This window comes from Acanthaster planci, linkage group LG06 (genome assembly GCF_054643075.1).
Source record: "Acanthaster planci isolate LZ-2023a linkage group LG06, COTS_SCS, whole genome shotgun sequence".
Taxonomy (NCBI): Eukaryota; Metazoa; Echinodermata; class Asteroidea; order Valvatida; family Acanthasteridae; genus Acanthaster; species Acanthaster planci.
Genome location: NC_141782.1, coordinates 15288258 through 15310613, shown reverse-complemented (window position 1 = coordinate 15310613; position 22356 = coordinate 15288258). Strand labels below are relative to the sequence as shown.

The 22356-nt window shown below is 41.8% G+C and overlaps 1 protein-coding gene across 2 annotated transcripts; it reads left to right on the top strand.

Moving 5' to 3' along the window:
• Positions 1-729: 729 nt before the first annotated feature.
• LOC110989023 (sodium-dependent noradrenaline transporter-like) lies at positions 730-21012 on the top strand. Of its 2 annotated transcripts, none has more exons than XM_022253088.2 (13): positions 730-930; positions 3869-4434; positions 9651-9782; positions 10534-10780; positions 11374-11512; positions 12143-12381; positions 13344-13468; positions 14019-14131; positions 14489-14720; positions 16257-16357; positions 17307-17477; positions 18532-18603; positions 18958-21012. In XM_022253088.2, exons 2-13 carry the CDS (start codon positions 3906-3908, stop codon positions 18979-18981), a joined length of 2124 nt encoding a protein of 707 aa, XP_022108780.1. In that variant the 5' UTR covers positions 730-930; positions 3869-3905; the 3' UTR covers positions 18982-21012. The 2 variants fall into 2 exon arrangements, with proteins under 2 accessions (XP_022108780.1, XP_022108781.1); XM_022253089.2 differs by having other exon boundaries at positions 3864-4434.
• Positions 21013-22356: the final 1344 nt, after the last annotated feature.

Sequence of the window (22356 nt, the reverse complement as noted above, 5' to 3'; positions counted from 1 at the left end):
GTTACCCAACCTCCCTAATTTTACGGCCGCAACCCTAAAATGTTTATTTCACCCCCCTCCCTTGGAAAATCGCAGACGCACCCCTGGAAACTGTCGTTAAAAAAAACAGTCCACTGTACACCATGGCAATGCTCGGTACTTTATGGACGGCCCGTATCCGTGACGATCATGATCATTAGCTAGATAGAACCTACATAAGTAACTTTTGTTATCGCAACTAATTGCCTGACAAGTCGAAGCCACGTTGCTGCAGGGGTAGACATTGTGTGCCACATTTGGTTTAGTCTCTGGAAGAGGCGTTTGCTCTGTGTCAGTCAAATAACGGAGCCATCATCAAATCAAATCAACAAGGTGATCGCTGAATATGTTTAGGAGAGATCTTTATGTAAATGTTCAAAAAGGATTACTGGTAAAGTTCGGTTACAACGGCACTGATTCCCATCACTTATCAGCAAACCTTTCAAAAGTGACTTGAGAACATAAATGTTTGCAAAATATCTTTGAAAAATGATGTTACTAAACATGTTCCGGACTAGCCGAACCCAACTGAATCGCCGAGGTGCCGTTTCTTTCTTTTCTTCAGGTGTTTGTGGCCTACTTTTTCTCCATAGCAACCTAAACCTTGAAAAGAAGTGGCTCCCCTTTGTAAATGGAACGCTCAAAATAGGTCAACAAAAGTTGGGACCGCTAAGTACAAATGTAAGCACAGGGGGTTATGGACTGATATTTGTGTAGTCATTCAAGTGGCGCCATTGAAGTAGGCGCCGTGCGTATACACAGTTGATGCAGTGAACTTTCTTTGATTTGACGACAGCACAACTTGTCCAAACCGGCCGTTGAATAACCTTGGTCGCCAGACTTGGAGGGTTTTTCCCTTCATTGTGACCAATAATTCTTCCTGGGTGACGGGACTGCCGGCCTTACAGTCAGGTAGGAGTGTCTTCATGAAGCCATACTCGGTTTACTAGACCTATAGTGTTTTTATGCTTATTTATATTATTCAAATTCCTTTAAAGTAGGGGCCTGCATGGAACGTCTGCAAACTAATGTTGCACGATGTCGATTTGCATTGTTCCTTAGTATACTGCTACGTAAATCCATATTACAGCATTGAATGAAAGTGCATTTTGACAATACCTGCATAGTGTTTGCGTTGACCCAATACAGTGCACTTGTATAGTTGCTCTGAACATCATAACATGGAAAAATTCGGCAGACAGGCTGCATGTCAGACTGAGGGATGGCAGATTGATTTGAAATCTCTTTCCCGTTCTACTACACATAGGCAAAGAGGGACAGTAGGCCTACAGGCCTCCTCTTCGAATTTTCAGATAAAAATATCAGACGTATTCGGCGCGTTTCTTACAGCAAAATTTACCAAACAAACCCCCTTAGAAGTTTAGTGACGAAAAGAAATCGCACTGACAACAAACGATTCTTTTGAATCACTGGTTTACATTGACCCTCACACACAAAATGTTGTGACCTTTACCTAACCAAACTACGTGAAAACGAGAGCGTCTTTTGTCCAACGGTGAACGGGAGCCTGTAACATTACGCGCCGTGTGAGACCACAATAAATTTAAGCCCAATAGATCAACTCAATTGATCAATTTTGCTTGGTTTGACCATGACTGCTTAATGTTTATAACAGTAAAACCCTGGGTTTCACACTTTCCAATTCGACCGGTTGACGGTCTGCTGGGCCATCGAGGGCACAGACTAGATGAAATCAGATTTTACACTGGATGTTTTCGCGACCGATTCCACCGGATCTATATAACATGAACGAAAATGGTGTGCGTTCAACGCCTTGATCTCCCGGGAGCAATATCTTTTAATCCAGAAAAGTTGGGGATAAAACGTGCACCTTCTGGGGAAAATTGGTTTTATGGCCGGCCTGAAAGGAGGCTAGTCTTCACGCCTCGTGGAAGCTTCCCCTGCTGAAATGTTGGACTTAAAAAAAATCAAGAACCCAGCATTACAGCCTTTGTTCAAGTCGGATTTCCAAATCATGTTGTGTTATAAAAAAAAAGGCACTCCGCAGGACTCGATACCTAGGCCGTTTTCCAATACTCAACTTTGTCTCCGTCTCAGGCTTCGTCTATGAAACCAATCTCCGATTGTTGGCCTGAAGCGTTAAACTTATATTGAAATACTGTAATGTTTGGCTATTTTGTATCTTACTTGGTGTTTTGTGGCACTATCAGACTTACTATTGCGCTTACAACCTCAAAGTCCGATAGTAATAAAAATGAAGCCGAAGTCGAGTATTGGAATTCGCTCCTAATGTCAACCGTGCAGTCTAGCTAAGTTGCATAATTGAAAATGCATAATTAAAAATGACATTCTCCATAAAAACAGACGGTTATCATGTTTTATTGTAACCAAAATGTTTGACTGGATAATATTATAACTGACTTTCACGTTGCTGAATATAAAACAGAACCGTATGAGGTGTAACGTGGTTGCTCGCGCGGATCCGTAATGATGTGCGTCGAGCTTCAAGTCAAGATTCAAGTCTTAGTCTATGGTCCGCAAAAATGTTTTTACCCAGAACATGTTGAGTTTCCAATGTAAATGGAAACTGGAACATATAATGACCAGTAACGCCCTTCAATGCCGTCACAAGAATAGCGCCCTCTTGATTATGTCAAGAAGAGCTTTATTAGAATGTTATAAAATTACATTGTCAAATGCGGGGCCTCAAATAGTGTTTACGCATTTGAGCGGAGTAGAGCGTTACACAAAGGTGTTTCCAAGCAATTAATGTCACGCGAACCCTACATTTCCACCGAATTGCCGGGCGAGTGAGCATTCACCCGACACACTTTCGTGACCCTTCTCTGAAATCGATGTAGGCCTATCGTGATCGTCGATTGTTGTGACTACTGTGGGCGTTCCTCCCCCGCACGCCCCCACTCCTTCCGACCCATTTCCGCTGCTGTTCCGATGTTCACGAGAGGTTAGGCCTTTCCTTTACAATGCGTGTAAGAAATCGCTCCCGCGCTGTTTGGCCAGTTATGAACTTGCACTTCGATTTTGTGAAGTGTAAGGTGCAAACTCAGCTGGCAATCCAATACCATTGCCACGCAGGACTGCGTGCATGTTGTACTATAGCTGAAAGGTGTCTGGGTGTTTGTTGTAAAAATAAGATTTCCCACATTTTGTTGGTCCGCGTCACGTGCAAAGAAAAGACACTCATGGATTTTCAGACTGGGTCCTACTTGAGTTGTCGAAGGACAAAAGTTGTGTCATATACAAAACTGCCACTTAGTGACGCTGAGGTAGTGCGGAGGTGTTCAAAGTCATCGAAAATGATTGTTTTAATACCCCTCAGTAAAAAAATATATGCGCAGCCCCGGGTTGTTCCCAGACATTTCACCTCCGTGTTGCCACTCAGACTCACAGCGATTCAAGCCCTTCGAGCTGTGCAGGTTGAAACGTGAGTCCAGATTACTCAGAAACAAATGGAGTGGGGAATACAGAAATTACGTGCCAATGCCACCTGAACAAAGTGATTATTAAAAGGGAACTTGCGGGAGGGGTATGGAAGAAATAACATAAAATAACGGGAAAAACATTCATCGTATCTGCCTGAGCAAGATACGATGGGGGCACCAGCGTCTCATGGGGGCACCAGCGTCTCATGGGGGCACCAGCATCTCATGGGGGCACCAGCTTTCAGTGGTGTGGTTTTTGTTAGCCTTGTTCAATAACCATTCATCTGTTTTTCCCCCAGTGGGGAGCACGGGGGGGGGGTGACGGGAAATTGTGTCGTATGTTTTCTTTAAAGTGCCTATAGCTATAATGCAATAGGCATTTCCCACAATGATCCCAAATTCCCTTTTGTATTTGCTCAGTGCAGCCGGAACACTGAAGTGAGGTGAAGGTGGTTCCATCTAATGAACATGAGCGCAGGCAAATCCTTGAAACCAGAGGGTCAAACCTTGGGCTGCAGTGACGCGAATTCAGATAAGGACACGGCACCTGACCGGCTGGTCGAGCCGAGAACCGGAGCCCGCAGTGGACCAGCGAGGCACGCGCACAGCACCCGCCGGCAGAGTGCGGGCGCTCCAGAGGATGACGAGGCGGGACTTGTGAATCTGGGCGCCGACAAGGCGGCCAACGGTGGTCACGCGGGATCCAGCCGAGAGCCGGCCACAGCCCTGAACGCCGAGCATCCCGGCAGTGCGCTCAAAGCCGCAGACGGCGCGAGCACTGCCACGATGGAGATGAAGGTGAAGGCCAGCCAGCACGACATCATGCTGGAACCAGACGGCGACGAGCTAGGCGTGATTGACGACGGTGGTACGGGGGACGACCGAGAGACGTGGGGAGGCAAGATCGACTTCTTGCTCTCAGTCATCGGTTTTGCCGTAGACTTAGCTAACGTGTGGCGCTTCCCCTATCTGGCTTATCGCAATGGTGGAGGTAAGTTTACAGGTTAAATAGCCGACGCACTCATGACGAAGCTGTACAAGTTTTTACAATCGGAAAAGTAAACATTTCTGTCATTTATGTGGAAGTAAACAAGTCTAAAGGTCTAAAGCATGCATACTGTGTATCGCAGCCTGGATGCCTTTAAGGCTGAACATACAGTGACGACAATTTTGTCAGTCTTTATTAAAATCACACAAGCCACGATCTTTCCTTTCCACCTGTGTGTAAGAAAACCACCGATAACTATGGCAGGCCTATTGTAGCTGTGTTGCCAGGTACTCTATCTAAAGACTCTTTTAATTAATGAAGCCGCAGATACTGAAATTCTGAGTTCGAGCTGCGTACATGTGGAATGACGCACCGCCGTCAGAGTTTAAACACATTTCCAAACGTGAGGAAAAAGTGGGTACAAAAAGTGTCTAAACTCTAAACGTTGTTTTTACTGTGTATAGGCCTATATGCAGGCCACAACGACACTGATCGATTGCCAAATGCTCTTGCATATCAAGGTAGACGTCACTTTGTGGGAGTATTTTTTGGGGGAAAAAAAGTTGAACTGAAACTTAACACGAGCACTTGCGTATCCACGCTTTGGGGTGGGGCGGGGGGCAAAGTTTTTTTTTTTTTTTTTTTTTTTTTTTTTTTACAAACGATGGTCCATTTTTTGTTTCATCAGTAAAAGAATCTTCACCCACCCTTCCCCCAAAAGTGAAAGTACCGTTTCGAAAGTATCAGTACTTTATCAGTAGTATCAGGGGTACAACTTTCCCCCACCCCTTCCCCACATGCTGGATAGGCCTATGCACATGACATTGATTAGGAGTAATATCGGGGTGCATCTTTTCTCCCTTTACCTATACAGGAGAAAATATCTAAAAATATCTAAACTTGTCTCGCTGCCCCCTCGCTATCTCTGCATTCCTCGCTTCCCTCTCACCCGAAACAACTTTGCTCTCTCGCTGGCCCCACCACCCCGCTGAAACAAATGATAATGAGTGGTACTGCAGTGCGTCACGCGGTACCAGCAAGGTTTTGTACTTTTTAATTGACTATCACCCATGCGAAAAATCAAACACTAGCAAGACCACCATTCTCGTTCTGCTCTCTTGCGTCGCGAGTTACTGAGGCGTTGGCCCCACTCACAAGGTCGTTAGAGAGAAAAGGGCTGGTACTTTGCAGCAATGGAAAGGAAAAGAAACTAGAGGTTGTGTGTCAGTCTCATGGAAAGAACACAGGGCTTTTGCGCATCTTTGAGGTTTTGAAAAAAAATTATTGTTCACATTCAGGACAGGACACCTATTCCTATAGGTGTCCGACAGATTGGTCTGATCGATACATTTATTGTCGGTTGGCTATCAGGAATACAGGAATGGTCTATTGCTAAGAATTTGTATTGCCACTTTTAAACAATAAACCCACTTCCGGTTTCGACCGGAAAGAAGGGTCACGTGATTTTACTCGCACGAGATGAAAACCAAATTATACTCTGCCACTTGCTGCAAACAGAATTCAGGGTTGATTTTACTTGGATTTTAAAACGTTAACGTAACGTATTTGGAATGTAATAATTAATCACTTGATGACGTCATCATGACGTAATTACAATAGTATTATCTTTGCTTCAAAGTCGTTCCATGGTGTAACTTTGATGACATTTGCATACTGCTGAGCAACCAAAAGGTTGCCTGGAAAACGTGTACAAAGTCAATGGGCAGAAATAAATAGTGAAAAATCAATAATAAATCACTTGGTGAAGTCATCGTGACGTCATTCTTCTCGGTCCATCTATGCCTAGGGGTTGATTATTGACTTAGGTTTGATGAAGATCTGAAGTAGATAAAACGTCCAACAAAAAACAAAGGGGATTTGGGTCATAAGAAGAAAAAGAAGAAAAAGAAGAAGTGGAAGAAGACGAAGAAAAAAGAAGAAAAAGAATGTCTTTTCGCAAAATTGCGAAAAAGCCAGAAATCAGGACAGAAATAACACTCCAAAAGCTCCCATGCAAGTCCCCTCCTAAAACCACCCCCTCGGGAACAGAAAGAGACCCCCAAATTGCGGGAATCCCACGGCTCTACTTACAACATCCAACGTTTCCACTCTGTATTCTCCATAATTTATTCCGGTCAACAACCTCTTAATTTTTTTGATACGTCGTTTCTCTTTTTCCCCGCTCTCTCAAAATCTGGGATTTGATGTCTTCTTTTTTGAGTCTGTAAATTTTTTTTATTGTTTCTTGTCGTTTCTTCTTAGTAGAGAAAGGTAAATACCCACAGATGCAGTTGGTGATTCTCGGTAGATCTTAAAAGTCGCTTCGCTCGTTCTTGTTTTCTTGTTTTTATTATAAACTTTAAAAAAGCTTTTAAGAAACTATTTCAATTTCTAACTCAAGCAAAACTTCAGCGCATTTATTATTAACGACTTCCCCCCTGTCGTTTCTTATTGAAAAAATCAAACTGCTGATTCTTTCGTTTTTAAATCTTTTTGATGCTTCTATTGCCTTTTTAGCACATGCCTTGAGTTAGTACTCTCAGTGAAGATTAAAAAAGCGTGTACCGCACCTGTCAGTTTTCCAGTCACGTGATAGTAATCTCTGACTTTTCTGAACTTGTTTATTTTCTTTCCACAATGCATACACTTGTGGTCTGTAAACCCTTTGGAGTTTTGCAGAAGAATGGTCTTCTTTTTTATCTTTTGTCGTGGGGTCCTTTGGAAGTACTGCAGTACCGTCATTATAATGTGTTTCATCGGGGCAGTGGGCCAGCGAGAGAGCATTTTTTCGGGCGAGCTAGGGGGTAGCGAAGGGGGCGGAGATAGTGGGAAAATTTTATATATATTTTCTTTCTTTGTGGGTATAGGGTCGAAAAATAAGGACTATGGTACCCCAAATATTACCCTTACTCATTGTCCTCACAGTAACCATTGGTCACCTGGAGGATAATTATGGTTTCGCTAAATGTGGAACTCAACTCTTTGTGTAAGCGTGGGACTTTTGCCCTATTTGACAGAGTTCAAGAAAGCACCTGTCAATTCTCTCTATAATTGTTTTCGCTTTAAGAAGCCACGATTCCCAAATTCAACAAGTATAACTTCTTCAATGAGTTGTTTATGTTTTTTTGAGTGTGTGATTATGATTTTTTTTTTACATTAACCTGGAATAATTACGACTGTGGTTCAACTTCCGTGGGCGATTGTCCTTGTACTTAGAAATTTTTCGCGACCAATACAGTCCTACATTTTACGAGAAGGTCTTACCACGGCAGTCAGTTAAAGAATGCCAAGGATTTTTGTAGCAATGCAATGCAAGCACCAAACTGAAGGAATTACTTGTATGAGCGACCTGCGCGACCTCGAGAGAAAAATGAGCAGCAGACATAAACGGTAGAATAACACAGATGTATTTTGTGTTCAGAGGTATGATTGCCTTGGTCTATGCATTTACGTTTGCAGGGAACCCATCTGAGGTGGGAAAGGTTCAAAGAACTTTTCAGTAACATTTGGGGATACAAAGTACGCAATTATCCTGAGTTATTTCTATGCCAGTTCAGAAGTCAAGCACTGATGAGATGCGATTACTGTAGTAATAAGGATACATTTGACAAACCGTGTACATGTATACTTGCTGTAAGATGTGACATGTGCCCTTGCACTCAAAACGAATCGACAATAATTATGTTTGTCCGCCTACAAAGCGAACGAAAAGCATCGCGATAAGTGTCCAAACTTGCTTTGATTGTGCTTGGTTTTTTGCTATTTTTATTATTGTTTGTTTTGTTTTTTTCTGTTTTGCTTTTTATTTTCTGCCCGAGTGCAATACCGTACCTTACGCATGATAAGAGCACGATTTACACGCATCGAACACTCCCCGGTCCACACACCCACACACAAAACGCTTTTATTCTCTCCAAATTAACGGCGGTCCATCATCTTTATGAAAACCGAACGGTTCCAAGGGGCTATTTTCGTGAGGCCTAATTTATGCGTTTGACGTCACCCCTGGAAAGCCTGAAAACTTTCCCAAGAAAGAGGAGACCACTCAGGCAGTTGGCACCATCTTTCTGATCCCCGTAATCTGTTGTCCAAATTGTCCAATTTACTCGACCCAAGGCCCAACTAACAAAGACCTTGCCAGAAACATTTCGAGGGTCCGCACACGTCCGGTCAACCGGCCATTAAAGACTTGCTCCACATGATAATCTTTTATTCAAACGGCACGGAAGCCTGGCCCCTTCTTTTGGGCATTCGAATGTTTGTGTATTTCTGGAAAATTAACGGTTGCGTAAACAGAACGACCGGAACTGGGAGGAGACGACTGTAAACCTCTTCAGACGTCAAAAAACCATAAACTTTGCCTCATGTCTGAATAGGAAATAGCACCAGGAGCGCCACATGAGACCACTGGCTATGGCTGCTCTACCCATAATGAATTAAGTCTTATTTTGAAAACATTTTAGTCAGCTTCATCATTACGTTAATCTGCTGTGGATAACTGTTCATGTAATGTATAATGGGTAATGTTGCCCCAGAACTGTCAAGTATAATAGCTACTGGCAGTGTTTGTTTCACACGGACCTGGATCACGATCAGGGATACGTCGTTGGTATGCGGACACGAAAACTCGCCCATATATAAGTTTCAAACTAACCGAGATAATTTTTCTTATTAAGTCGGCTTGTAAAGCGTATTCACCGTATTTAACGAGATAAATGATGTAGCCAAGTCGACTTCCTAATTCCAGTAAGTCGACTTTGCGAGAAATTTCATGACATCGAGTCTACTTTAGGAATATGTCGACTTGGCGAGATTCATTATGTAGTTAAGTCGACTCACTTATTTGGTGAGACGACTTGGCGAGATAACTTATGTCATCAAGTAGGCTTTTGGAATTTCGCGATGTCAACTCTTCGAGATAAGTTATGTTGTCAAGTCGACTTTACAATTGTGGAAAGACGACTTGGCAAGAAAAATTATGTAGTCAATCCAACTTCCTAATTCTGGTAGGTCGACTTGAAAAGATAATCTATGTGGATGAATCTGCTTCTAAAATTTGCTGTGTGGACCATTATTTGTATTTGCTCGGAGCTCATAATAAAGTTTCTTTTAAAGGGTCCCGTTTCCCCATTATTTACCAGGGTTCATAGTTCCCGTCCCCTGCAACTATGATCAAAATATGCCTGAATCATTTGTTTAATACCTTCTTTCTATTTCAGGTGCATTTTTAATTCCTTACGTGATCTTCTTGATCTTCGGCGGCCTTCCCATGCTGTACATGGAGCTAGCTTTGGGACAGTACTTTCGACAAGGGGCAATCAATGTTTGGAGCATATGTCCACTTTCCCAAGGTACTGTGAAGTTATGCTCGATGGTAGAAAATAGAATTATATGGCGAAAGAATCAAAACAATATTGGGGGGGGGTTACGTGGGCCCCAGAATAAAATGTATAGGGTCTTTGCACTGTAAAAACTGTTGGGTTAACTTTCACACCCTGTGTTTTATCAGAGGATAGAGAGACTGGGTGTTGTCCTTTGATAACACCCAGGGTGTTAAAGTAACACCAATTTAACACCTCATTCTTTTTGCAGTGCAAGGCTATAGGTTTAGAATTAAACTGAATCAAGCGTGAAACGAATATGTTATTCACATATTTTTTATGCAAAACCTTATGGATGTTTTTATAGTTCTGCTAACGGCGTCGGTTGATCTGCATGGCTCTGTATTAGCTTTCTTATCCCATCTATGGCAAAAATGTGCATCTGTGTAGCACTGGGGTCCAAGGTAGCAAAATTAAATGCTTACATTTTCCCCGTATCTGTGGTACCAGCTGGACGAGAAATTAATGCTGCTTTACAGGTATTATTCTGTTCCTCACGATATTCATCTGATTACAGACGAATTAAGAGACGTTTCTTTCAGAGATGTGTCAATTGAATAATGATTGATCAAATCAACAAGAATGAAATGACGGTTGGTTACACTCATGTCAGCATTGTTCGATTATTAAATGGTGGGAACCAATATCAGTTCTAACAACCGGCTTCAAAAAGAAATAATAACCTTGTTTCAATTTATGTTGCTTTATTCTTGCTCTGCAGGTCTTGGCTGGGCCGTGGTTCTCATAGCCTGGTATGTTGCTTTTTACTACAATGTCATCATAGCCTGGTCTATCTACTACCTGTTCGCTTCGTTCACGTCGGTGTTACCCTGGTCAGACTGCAGCAACGAATGGAACACGCAACTGTGCTTCGACGGGTCCTTTAACGAGTCGTGGGTTAGGGTCGGTGACGAGGCGTTTTTAGTCAACTCCAGCACAGGCAACTCGCCGGCCAAGGAATATTACGAGTAGACCTTCCTCGTGTTTCAATTTATATTTTGCTTGTTTTTTTTTTTTTTGTTGGATAACGTCTTTATGACGCCTCTTTTCTCGTCTCTAAACAGAACATTACAGGAGAACAAATACACATGTGGCCTTCAATTGTTTTACCATGTTCTCAGCGTTCATTATAGAGGGTTGTTGGCCTTCCTTTTGTTCACAAACAATTAACGCCGTTTCATTTGACTGGTCTCTAAAGTTTGCAGAATGATCAACCCAAGGTTGGCAAGAGTTGTTGCCTCAAATTGCGCAGTTACTCAGTGAGAATATAATGGGATTTTGTGTTTTACAACAAGCATGGGCATTTATAATATGGGTGTATTACTTGCTGCATGAACCCCTGGCGCATCATATCAGTGATAGGGAGCAAAAAGATCTATATGTGAATCACGATAAGTAAAAATGAGCTACTGCACTAAACAAAATGCAGGTTTTAGTCAGTCTAACCTTCAACAATATCGGTCACTGCTATACTGCAAAAATGTAAATGCCTTAAAGGTTACAAGGTCAGGAAAGTTGAATTTGAAGTCGAGATTATGAGGTGCAACGTTTGATTTTGCAGACGGAGAGTTTTAGAAATGCATCTGAGCCAGGGTTTGCACGACTTAGTCGGACTGAAGTGGGATTTGGTTCTGTGTTTGCTCGCTGTCATGGTTGTCCTGTTTTTCTCCTTGTGGAAAGGGGTCAAGTCCTCAGGAAAGGTAAGTTTCCCTGATGAGTCCATTGCAGGTCATTGGAAATGGGTCGTCAACCCCTCGGAGAAGGTGGGTATACGTACCTTCCTCGCCTTGGCCGTTTAGAGTCTTTCCGTCGGAATGTCATACCGAGGTTGCGGTTGCTGACATTTCAGTTCATTGAAAGTGGGTCCTCGAACCTTCAGAGGTGGATATACTACCTTCCATGGCTCAGCCTGTCGTGTCCTCCCCTCCTGTCTGCAATTGGAAATGATTATATTTTATCCACCGTGAAGGTCCGACAAAATACAAAGTGAGGGCTGTCTAAATGGTCCTTCCAGAGGAAGGGGTGTGTTTCAGTGGCTCGATACAGAAGGGTGAAGGTACACTTTCACACTGTTCCTAGTGCAAGGATTAAAAAAAAAAAGAAATCAATTGCTAAGCGGACATTTTGGTGGTGCAAAAACAAGAAACAGATCTGATAGGTAAATCAGCTTGGGTCAATTTCCAAAACAATTACTATGCCGCCAACCAAAGTACTCTTGCTGTTTAATATTCGGGTTTCCTTATCGCGATTACACCATCAGCATTTCAGCACAATAAAGTCCGAGGTTTGGAAGTGATATGTTTAATATATGACAATGTTAAAATTTCTAGGTCGTTTGGGTGACGGCAACTTTACCGTACATAGTCCTGTTGGTGCTTCTCATCCATGGCTGCACGTTACCGGGTTCCGGCAAGGGCATCCTCTACTACCTCACTCCGGACTTCGGTCGCCTCCTCGAAGCCCAAGTTTGGATCGACGCAGCGGTCCAGATATTCTTTTCAACCGGCGCTGGGTTCGGTGTTCACTTGGCTTACGCCAGCTACAATAAATTCCACAATAATATTTACAAGTAATATTTTGTAATCTTGTCCCAAGTCAAATTTAACTTAACTTAATGTAGATTTTAAGATAGATCAGAGTGAATCGGTGTAATTTTCGCAACCATAACTTAATGTTTGCTGCCTTGGATCTTCCATCTTGCATCATGCCGTATTTGTAGTCCATTCCCAGAATGATTTATTGTCCTAACATTTGGTTCATCAGCCTAATTAATAAGGACTTAGCAGGTCAGGCCCTTTTCCACCAAATTCTAGTTTTACAGAATTATACAAAAGTGAATGCAAGATCAAACATTGTGGAAACCGTTTCACCCGGTTGAATAATCTTTTCGAGCACTGGCACACACCTTATCCGTCACTCTTTTGATTCTGGCATTATTTCACCTTTTTTGGCACTGAATCGGGCAGTATTTCACCTCTAGACAGAACATTGTAAAAACTGTGGTGTTAATTTAACACCCTGGGTTTTATCAGATGACTACACCAGACCATAGAGGAAGGACACAGAAGGAGTTGTAACTCGGGCACTTCAAAGTGTTCAATGATGGTCGCCACCGGCGAATAATAGAAAACATTCCAAAAATGCCTGATGACTGCCTACATCTTAGCCGGACTAGCAGGGCCAGTAATATCCTAGCAATACTTGTAGCTTTTGCTTGCAATTAAATACAAATTATTGCTGTGACCAGGAAATAGAGAAAAATCCCTGATATTAGACCTACTTTTGCCATCGTAAATAAACTTTTAAAGTTTTGATACACTGTTCCGTTATCCATGCAAAGTTTGTAATTTTATTCTCCTCCCTCCAATACATCAGTGCTCAAAGACTTGGTAAACATGTGGCTAAGACTGGCCAACAAAATGTTGACTTTTACTGGAAAGCTAAGTTCATGTGCAAGTGCAATGGATTGAGTTAAAGCAAGCCTTGACATTCATTGTGTCTCTATTTTCTGTCCTCCTGCCCTTGAAACAGGGATGTTCTTTTTACCAGCGCAGTCAATAGTGTGACGAGTTTCTTCGCCGGCTTCGTCGTGTTTGCCGTGCTGGGATACATGTCAGAGACCACCGGCAAAGATATCAAGGACGTTGCCACAGAAGGTATAGCAAGCCATGGACAGAAGGGGACATCTAGCATCTGGCTTTAAAGGCCTCCTCGTCGTCGTCCTACATATTGTCTGTTGATGGAATTTGACTGCGTCTTGCAGATAAAATTTGGATTTTCGGATTTTTTCCTTTACCTTATACCTTACCAAAGCCAGACCGAGCGGTCAAAATTTTCTAGCATGCCGTGCTGTGAATGTTGTACTACAGAACGAAAGTGAAATGCAGTGAGACCCTTCGTATATAATTTATTTCAATAAAAAGAGACTTCAGAGTGACTGCTCCCCCGGCGTTCAAATCATTCAAATCAAAGCATTCAAGGCAATCAAAGCATTCTAATCTGCTGAGATGCTGTTTTGCAGTGTCCTCAAACGAATATCCACTGGTATCGAGGATGCAAACAAAGCAAAGTTATGGGGTTTTCAACGACACCTGTTCTGTGTTACGGATCTTTACTAGTTGCTGTTACGGAATTAGTACAGCTTATGCATGTAAGCACTTAACTGCTGATTTAATATTGTTTTGCCTTCTCCATTTTTGTTGTCAGGTCCTGGACTCGTATTTGTTGTCTACCCAGAAGCCATAGCAACCATGGACGGTTCTGTCTTCTGGTCCATCATATTCTATCTGATGCTTATCACGTTAGGTCTCGATAGCTCGGTGAGCAAATTTACCCTCCACAGTGTAGTATACGAACATGGCTGAGCACAAGCTGGTCTCCTCTAAGCGTTCAGGAAACAGTGACGTAATTATGAGGGCTGCCACGCCCCCTTCATCTCGATCCTGAGGCCCAAACTCCTGGCCCCCAAATTGCTTCAAGATATCAATAAACCTGTCACCGCACATATCGCAGTATTAATATGTCAGTTGTCGGGAACTAGGTTTTTTTTCGTGCAAGATACATCTCGTTAGAATGCATAATGTCGAACACCGTGTACGTTTAATACGGATATCACGAACAATAATCTTAATTACCAAAGTTTTCCTAAAATTTTTCCCTTTGCTTTTCCGCCACAGTTCGGCGGCCTGGAAGCCGTCATATCAGGCCTCACGGACCGATTTCCGAAGTACTTCAAGAACCACCGCAAACTCCTTACCCTTGGCGTGGTGGTAAGCGTTTTCTTCTGCGCGTTGCTCAACGTCACGTACGGTGGGATCTACATGTTCGTGCTGCAGGAGAGATTCGCGGCCGGCGCCTCCCTTCTCTTCGTGGTCATGCTAGAAGCGATCATCATATCATGGCTTTATGGTTAGTATCCGGCCTGGAGTAGAAACACCCCTTCGTTGGTTGAAAAGAGCCCATGTTGTTAGGGAGTATTCAGTGTGCTGATACCGACCCTCCCGTAGCGCGTGCATTTCATGCCAAGTCGTTTGATTCGCCACGAGCAAAGTCTCGGCTATAATAAAACATGGCCTTGGCACAAACACAGTGTGGTAAATTGTCTTTTCACAAAGTATCACTTATCCCAGTCACTTGGCGATATTTTTCAAATCATTGGATATCTTGATCAATCTTGGACGAACGAATAGACCTCTTCACCAATAAATTCAGAATTATGCACGCATGCGCACAAATGGCCTTGGCGGCAAGAAGTTTGAGCGAGCCATTGAAAACGTACAGGGGAGCAACTTTGATGACCATTTTCTCTCAAGTTTTCTTGCCTTGTTCATTTTTTTTCCAGGAAATCCTATTAAATCGTGTTTGTTATTATGTTACGTTCAATGTACATATATACTGTACGTGCATAGCCTCCCATTGAAGTTGGTCATAGCTTAGAGTACTACCGAAAGAAATGGTATCCAGTTGTTGTGTTTGGGGTTGTACAAGACAAAGTGCAGATTCCAAAGAGAAAGGGATCTGGTTCTTCAGATTTCCCAATTGTAAAAAGCAGCGAATCGAATGGGTACAGTACCGGTACATGTACATCGAACATCACTAGGCCCCTACATGTTTTTACAAATGCACAGGTTGGCTCCAAGAACACTTACAATGTAGTTTATACTAATTATGATGGACGAGGCCATACTAAGAAACGGCGATCTTGTGCGCACAGGAAAAATCACGATTATAAAGTCTAAAAATTCCACTTAAATTAGAAACTAATAGCAAATACGATTTAATGGGACTTTCTGAAGAAAAACTCAACAAAGCCGAAACACCTGAGAGAAAATGATCATCAAAGTCTCACTCCTGTACATTTTCAATGGCCCGCTTGCCCTAATTGCCGCCAAGGACATTTGTGTGCATGCGTGCATAATTATGAATTTATTAGTGAAAAGGTCTTTAAAGTGTAGGCCTAGTGAGAATATTTCCAGCAATGAGGAAGAAAAAGAAAAAAAAATATCGAATTGCAAACTGCTGCTTGTGTAACGCATTGAGCGAGCTCGCGCGCCTAGCAGAAATCTACCCACAATGCTCTGCGCGTCGTTAGCTGTGACCCCGCGTGACGTGTTTCCCTTACTAAAATCTGTGCAAGGCCATCAGCCCTTCCCAGCGCCAAAACAGGGCGCTGGGCGACGAACGACGTACTAGGGAAATTGCGCCCTCTCATGGTCCAACACGGACTCATAAATGCCACTCGTTGCGAACGCTGCTTTGATTGGAAACTTGGGAATTATACACAGCACAGAACTCAACAAATTAAGATAGAAGAGCGTTCTTGCATGTAATAAATTTTGGCAGAAAGGTGTAGTCACAATTAACGCTTCATGATACAAATTCAAAATGAATGTGGATTATAATCATTCCATGTCTGTCACAAGAATGTTACGAATTATACTTCAGGAGTTGATAACTTCATTGACAACATAAAAGAGATGTTGGGATTCAAGCCAGGAATTTGGTGGAGACTTTGCTGGAAGATATTTGCTCCTATTTTCTTAACAGTGAGTTTTTTATTTGCTGTTTTTCTGTTTTCCTTTTTTGTTAATTTCAATTATGTAATCGTTTACAGGTATGCATTGGGAGAAGGTGAAGCAGATCTTTCAAGCTTTACAATGAGGGAAACAAAGGGTAATTAGGTTGGCACGGTGAGATGAAAGCGGTATTTATTCTGGATTGAACATGCGTAGGGATTTCAAATTAACCCTAAAAGAATGTTTTTAAGTATTGTCGTAACACATTTCCCGTGCCAAGTCGTATGGTTTTTTGCTGGTTAATTTTATTCTCTCATTGTAATTTCATTTTCTCATTAACTTGATGAAAATTGGACATACTGTTTTTGCAAAATGTAATTTTTTCTCATAAAGGTCGGCAAAAATGGTAACTTTTCTCACTGATGTGCTCGTGCACACGGGCTGACGCTCGTAAGGGCGTGAATGAAAAATACGGTAATCGCAAAGTCTTTTGTCAAGTTAAGTTAAAACTTATAATGTTCTCATAAGCCCCCCAAAAGTCTCTGGTTTCTGGTCAAGAGTTGGCTCTAAAAGTGGTGTGGCGAAGCAGTTTTTTTGGCCCCTCAGTTTTTTTCTGGGGATGATGTACGTATAACGCACAAAGTCCATCGCAACTGCACGCGTACGTAACGCCGGCCGCGTACGTAACGCGCACGCTGACCAGAAATCGGAGTCATTTTTTTGGGGGGGGCCTAATGGTAAGGTTTTTTTAATCAGGCATGGAACGGCTGGTATCTTGGGTAGGCGAAATTTGTCCCCTCCCGCTGTAAGATGGTATAAAAAAAGCTTTTTAAGGTTAAATATAATAATTCCTTGATAGTGAATAGTAAAATACATCGATAGAGTACAGTGCTGGGGTAGCTATTTCTGTAACTATTAGTGACACGGCGTTTCATAATTCTGATTTAATGCGATTCATCTCTCTTGAATTCCCATCCAGCTTGTATTCTTTGTTAGTCTGGCACTGAGCGAGCCTCTTACCTACGACGACTACGTGTACCCGCCGTGGGGTCAGGCATTCGGATGGCTCCTCGCCATTTCCTCCATGATTTTCGTGCCGATATTTGCCGTGGTCAACGTGTTCAAGGCAGAGGGAGACGGTTTTAAAACGGTAGGTGAAGTCTGGCGACGTTGCGTTTCGCTATTCATGATGAGCGCATTGCTATCCGGTTAGTGACTTCGTCACAAAGGCGGACGCGCCACGACTTCTGGTTCCATCGTTCCATGTAAACGGCGATGCGATATGCATGTAACTCTATGTGCAGTGTATGTGTAGTGGGCGTGGTTTAAACTGAAGTGACGTCACACTTACGAGCCGGATAAAGCCCTTATACACACGCACATTAGCAAAATCCTGCTTGGTCAAAAGAATAAAAACCTACCCGCTCCGAGCGGAACAAAATTGGGTGTGTTTTGGGTACTCACCGTATAGGCGCATATACACGCAGAACGCGTGCAAGAACCCGCTTGTAACCACCTGTCTCTCTTTTTGCCGATTGGGGGCGCACTTCAGCTCGGGGCGGATAGTGTTTCTTGGGTTGTTAACATTCAGAGCGGCATAACCATGCGGTCGACAGGCCGCTGCGTTTGGAAACCAGAATTTTTTTCGAAAGATACCTCGCTGAGACTGTGCGTTCGGGCCACTTAGGTGTGGCTGCTACGTCATAAGTGTTTGTTATTAATATAACGAATTTCGGGTCCTGTGTAAACGTAAAACATCGCGCGGTGTTATCGTTTTCCGTTACTGCCTGAAAATGGGCCTTCTATCTTGCAGCGCTTACGTTTCAGGTACATACGGACGTGTTTAGACCTGTTATACAGCTTAAATTATTGACGTCTTTCATCCTGCAGAAATTAGGCCACCCTTTAGGCCAAGTGTGGGAACCAACGAAGCTACTAGAACTTCGTGTCTGTTATATGTGTTGCCAGTGTTCGTGCTAACTGTATTGTTCGAGAGTTGACTTTGAAAATACTCAGTGTTACTTTCGTTATTGGTTTGGAAATAATGATTCTTTTGACGTAATTCACTCGAGACTGGTTCACCACGTGAAGTAAAATGTTCTCAGTTTATGAAGGGAGGCCGCACACAGAAAAAGACGAGAAAAAAAAAGTTGACCGAAAAGAAACATATTGCTGAATGTTGGTATTTTTCTCTTTAAATGCAGAAATTGGCTTTTCTCATAACACCCAAGAACGAACACAATGATGTCCGTAAGGGAGACGTGAGAAGATTCCAGGTAATTATTAAACAATGCATTTTACATGTACCGATTTTCATTCATTCTATTGAACACGGTAGCCTCTCAAAAGTAACCGTGATATGTTTACATTACAACAGTGATCGGTTCCTTACCTTGAATAGATCAAAATAAATAACGCTGAGTGTGGTATTATAGAGCCTGAAAGTTGACCCCCGATGGCGCGCTTCCGGAACCCATGGATAGGAAAAATAACGTGCAAAGAATTTAGAATTTGTAATATTTTTTCGGCATTGTAGTTTTTTTCCATGAAACTTGAGGATTCACATCGAAGGTCACATTTGCAGCTACTGCTAACTATTTCCGATGTCAATTTCTGCTTTCTCTCAACAGAGGAAACACTGGTTGTCACTATGAGCACTGAACAAGACTGTTCGGTATGATGAACAGCTTCCAGCAAGATAAGGCACCTGAAAAAAATTACAAATTATGTGTTCTGTTTATAGGCCCAGTTAAAAGTATGTAAATGTAAGAAGCGTTTTGAGCCTTGTTGCCCGACAGTTTGGTGACGCTGTGACTAAACGCAAGAAAAGGCTCGTGAATTGAGAGCTGTGCAGAACAACTCGGGTTTCGTTTCGAACATGCGCGTCGATCTCATGGGCTCTGGAACGTACGATGATGGCGCTGTTCGCATCTGACTGCAGATAAAAAAATATGTTCAGGAAGGACTGCAGTGAGTGAACATACTCTTGACTGTAGATGTCAGTAGTCGATACTCGTACAATGCAAGTGTTTCAAACGTAATGCACTCTCATATCACGTGTAAGAGGAAGCGAGCTGGCCTAATAATGCCAATAGAGGGCTTGGTACCACGGCTTGCTCCTTACGTTTTGAACGAAACCTACCTCGAACTGCAATTTTCAGCTGCAGCTGCTGTTTTGAAATCCTAGCAGATGCGGGTACGCACTATTTATCATACATTACCAGGTGAACGTACAGGCGGCGGAAATGGGGGGGGAGGGGGTGTTGCCCTCTACCTTTCAAGAATAGTTATTTTGCCCCCCCCCACTTTATGGGCCAGCCAGCCGTTGGGGGTATTGCAACTTCATAATTTTGACTTTTCAGTCTAATTACCGGGGCTTGCCCCCCCAACTTTTAAAACTGTTTCGTCACTGTTGCCGTAGTACAGTTCAGTTTCACACAAGGCAACTGGTTACTATATTCAAACACATGTGCTACATTGACTGTGCTGTTGCGCTGAGTTGCAGTAAATGACGAGGCTGTTTTCCCCTCGATTTGATGAATCATACACGCACAGAGACGTTTTGAATTTCCGCTAATCACATTCTTATCTTATTATTCAGTTTGTGCGAAAACATTTTCAGGTATTTAATCCTTTTTATATTTTAAGGCAAAGTCCATTCCACCTGAAGCTCTCTTTTTTATTTTTGCGGGATAAATAGCTTATTTTGTAACATAAGGATTGTTTTTATCAGTCAATTTTGTTTTAAATCACACTTTAACCTTCCAATTTGATGATCCTTTGAGCATTCATTAATAATCATCCACCGCGTTCTTATGGAATTTAGACTTGCTCTCCCCGAGCAAGTACTGTTATTCGTACTGTGAAGCCACACTCTAAAAACTCTGTTTAACATCAACACTTTTTGGTGTTATCAGATGACCACACCAGAGGGTGTTACTTTAACACTGCTGGTGTTACTTTGCACACCTATAGGTGTTACAATACACTGGAGGATGTTAAAAGTAACACCAATTAACCCCAAATTTTTAACATCAGTGAAAAATGCTGGTGTATAGTTCTCTGATAACGTTGGGGGGTAACTTTAACAACGGAGTTTTTGCAGTGCAGATTTATTAATACGTACTGTACATCGGCATCACTTCTATATATACACGTGTACGTTTCTAGAGGGGTTTATTTCTGACAAAGTTATACGCACTGTGAATAGTTCTTTGGAAAATTTCTAGTATGTTGCTTTGAAAATTCTTGATGTAAATGTCTGTTCAAACATCGTGTTTTATGTTTGTATTTATTTAATATTAAATTTCAGCATTAGCTTTTTCTTGTTTTTCAGATGAAAGTCAAACGTATTTACTTCATAACAAATTAGAAAGCAGAAGTCATAGCCAAATTATATAAGCCTTATCGATATGAAGAAACGACCTATTCTTTATACTCTAATTTGTACAGTTCGTTATGAGGCATTCGAGTTTTAGTTTATGTAACAAAGTTTGAAAACTGTAATATTTCATTCATGTTATTTTTCATCAATTTCCACGGCCCAATCGTAAAACTATAGGTGTATAATATTGGATATCTTTTATCGTTTATAAGGTCCTTATTTGGCCTATGTGAGGTAATGGTTGTACTCTAAAAATGAACAAAATTTTGCTTTCAATAAAGTTGGAGGTACGAAAGCGAAAGATTAACTTAATTACAGATCTCTTCACTTTGCAAACATAAATAATTCTAACCTACATTAATAAGTAAAAATCACATGTTAATAAAACCTTGCTAGCTGCTATACACGCTGATCAACAGTAGATGATTTTTAAAAATGCTGATTTTGTAAGGAATAACAAGCTCTCACGATGACTGGATTATAATGAGCATTTCTGAAAATTACTCTATCTAAAGTTTTTTTTACTGTGGATGATTTTTTAAAGGCATGTGTGGTATAATTATGAGCAATTTTAAGGCAAACATGACGACTTTTTACAAGATAGATAGCAAATGTGCAGGAAAATGATATTTTGGGGGTAAAGTACAATGTGCTGCTTGTTTGTCCCAAAATCTTTCCATCACTCAGCGGTGAGAGGATGCTCAACAAATTCAGGTGGATGGATGATTATGCTGAGATTATGCGGTAAGCCTTGGTTATTGTTTCGATGTATTCCTCATCGGATATTCAAGAATACACAAAAAGACAATAAAACTCAACGTTGGTTTACAGTGCAGCCTTGGAACCCCAACTGAATTAATCAACATAGTAATCACTTCGATTACAAACCATACGGTATCGGTGTCCCTGTAATTGTGTACGTGTACTGTTCAGAAGTGAATACAGCAAACGAAAAACAGTTGGGTCATCTGAAAACAAAACCCCCAGAAAATAAACCAGAAATTTGTCCCATATAGTGTTCAAAATGTGCCCCCCTTTTTTTGGGGGGGGTTAAGGCAAACGTGTATACCCATTCCCGACCTACATGACGCTGCTAATGGTAGGCCGTTGTATGGAGATAGCTTTGTAATGTGTCGCCAAAACTAGGGCAGGCAAATACAGGTCATTTTAAGGAGACACGAAATAGGATTTGCATGACTTTCAGTCTGTAGAAAGGGATTTTAGAATCTTACTTTGACTTTCCAACTCAATTGCGGCAGTAAAAGGGATAAACTTCAACATTTTGCTTTTTATACCAATGAAATTTCAAAACTAGTGAACTAAAGCGTAATATAGGCCGAGCAGTTGTGTATTGCTCTGTGAACAAATATCACACTTTGCTTCGTGTTCTTGGAGTAAGTTCCACTTTATCTTGTTTATTGTGTTATGTAGCTTGTTTGGTAAGTTGAAATGATTTTTCTTTTCCAAAATTTTGCTGAGAGGTAACTGTGAGACGACGTTTTGTACTTTTTCTTGTGCTCTTCTGACAAGTGATGCCTCGTGTAACAAAAGAAAGCAGCACCTTCTGTAAAATGTATTTGCTGACAAGATTTTCTAAGAAAGAAAAGCTACCACCTTAATATCTAATGACAAGAGGTATTTAGAT

Coding starts and splice junctions, on each gene's coding strand:
- LOC110989023 (XM_022253088.2), top strand. CDS start 3,906: ATGAACATGAGCGCAGGCAAATCCTTGAAACCAGAGGGTCAAACCTTG. Junction 10,781..11,373: donor CCGGCCAAGGAATATTACGA/GTAGACCTTCCT, acceptor TTGATTTTGCAG/ACGGAGAGTTTTAGAAATGC. Junction 16,358..17,306: donor TTGCTCCTATTTTCTTAACA/GTGAGTTTTTTA, acceptor ATTCCCATCCAG/CTTGTATTCTTTGTTAGTCT.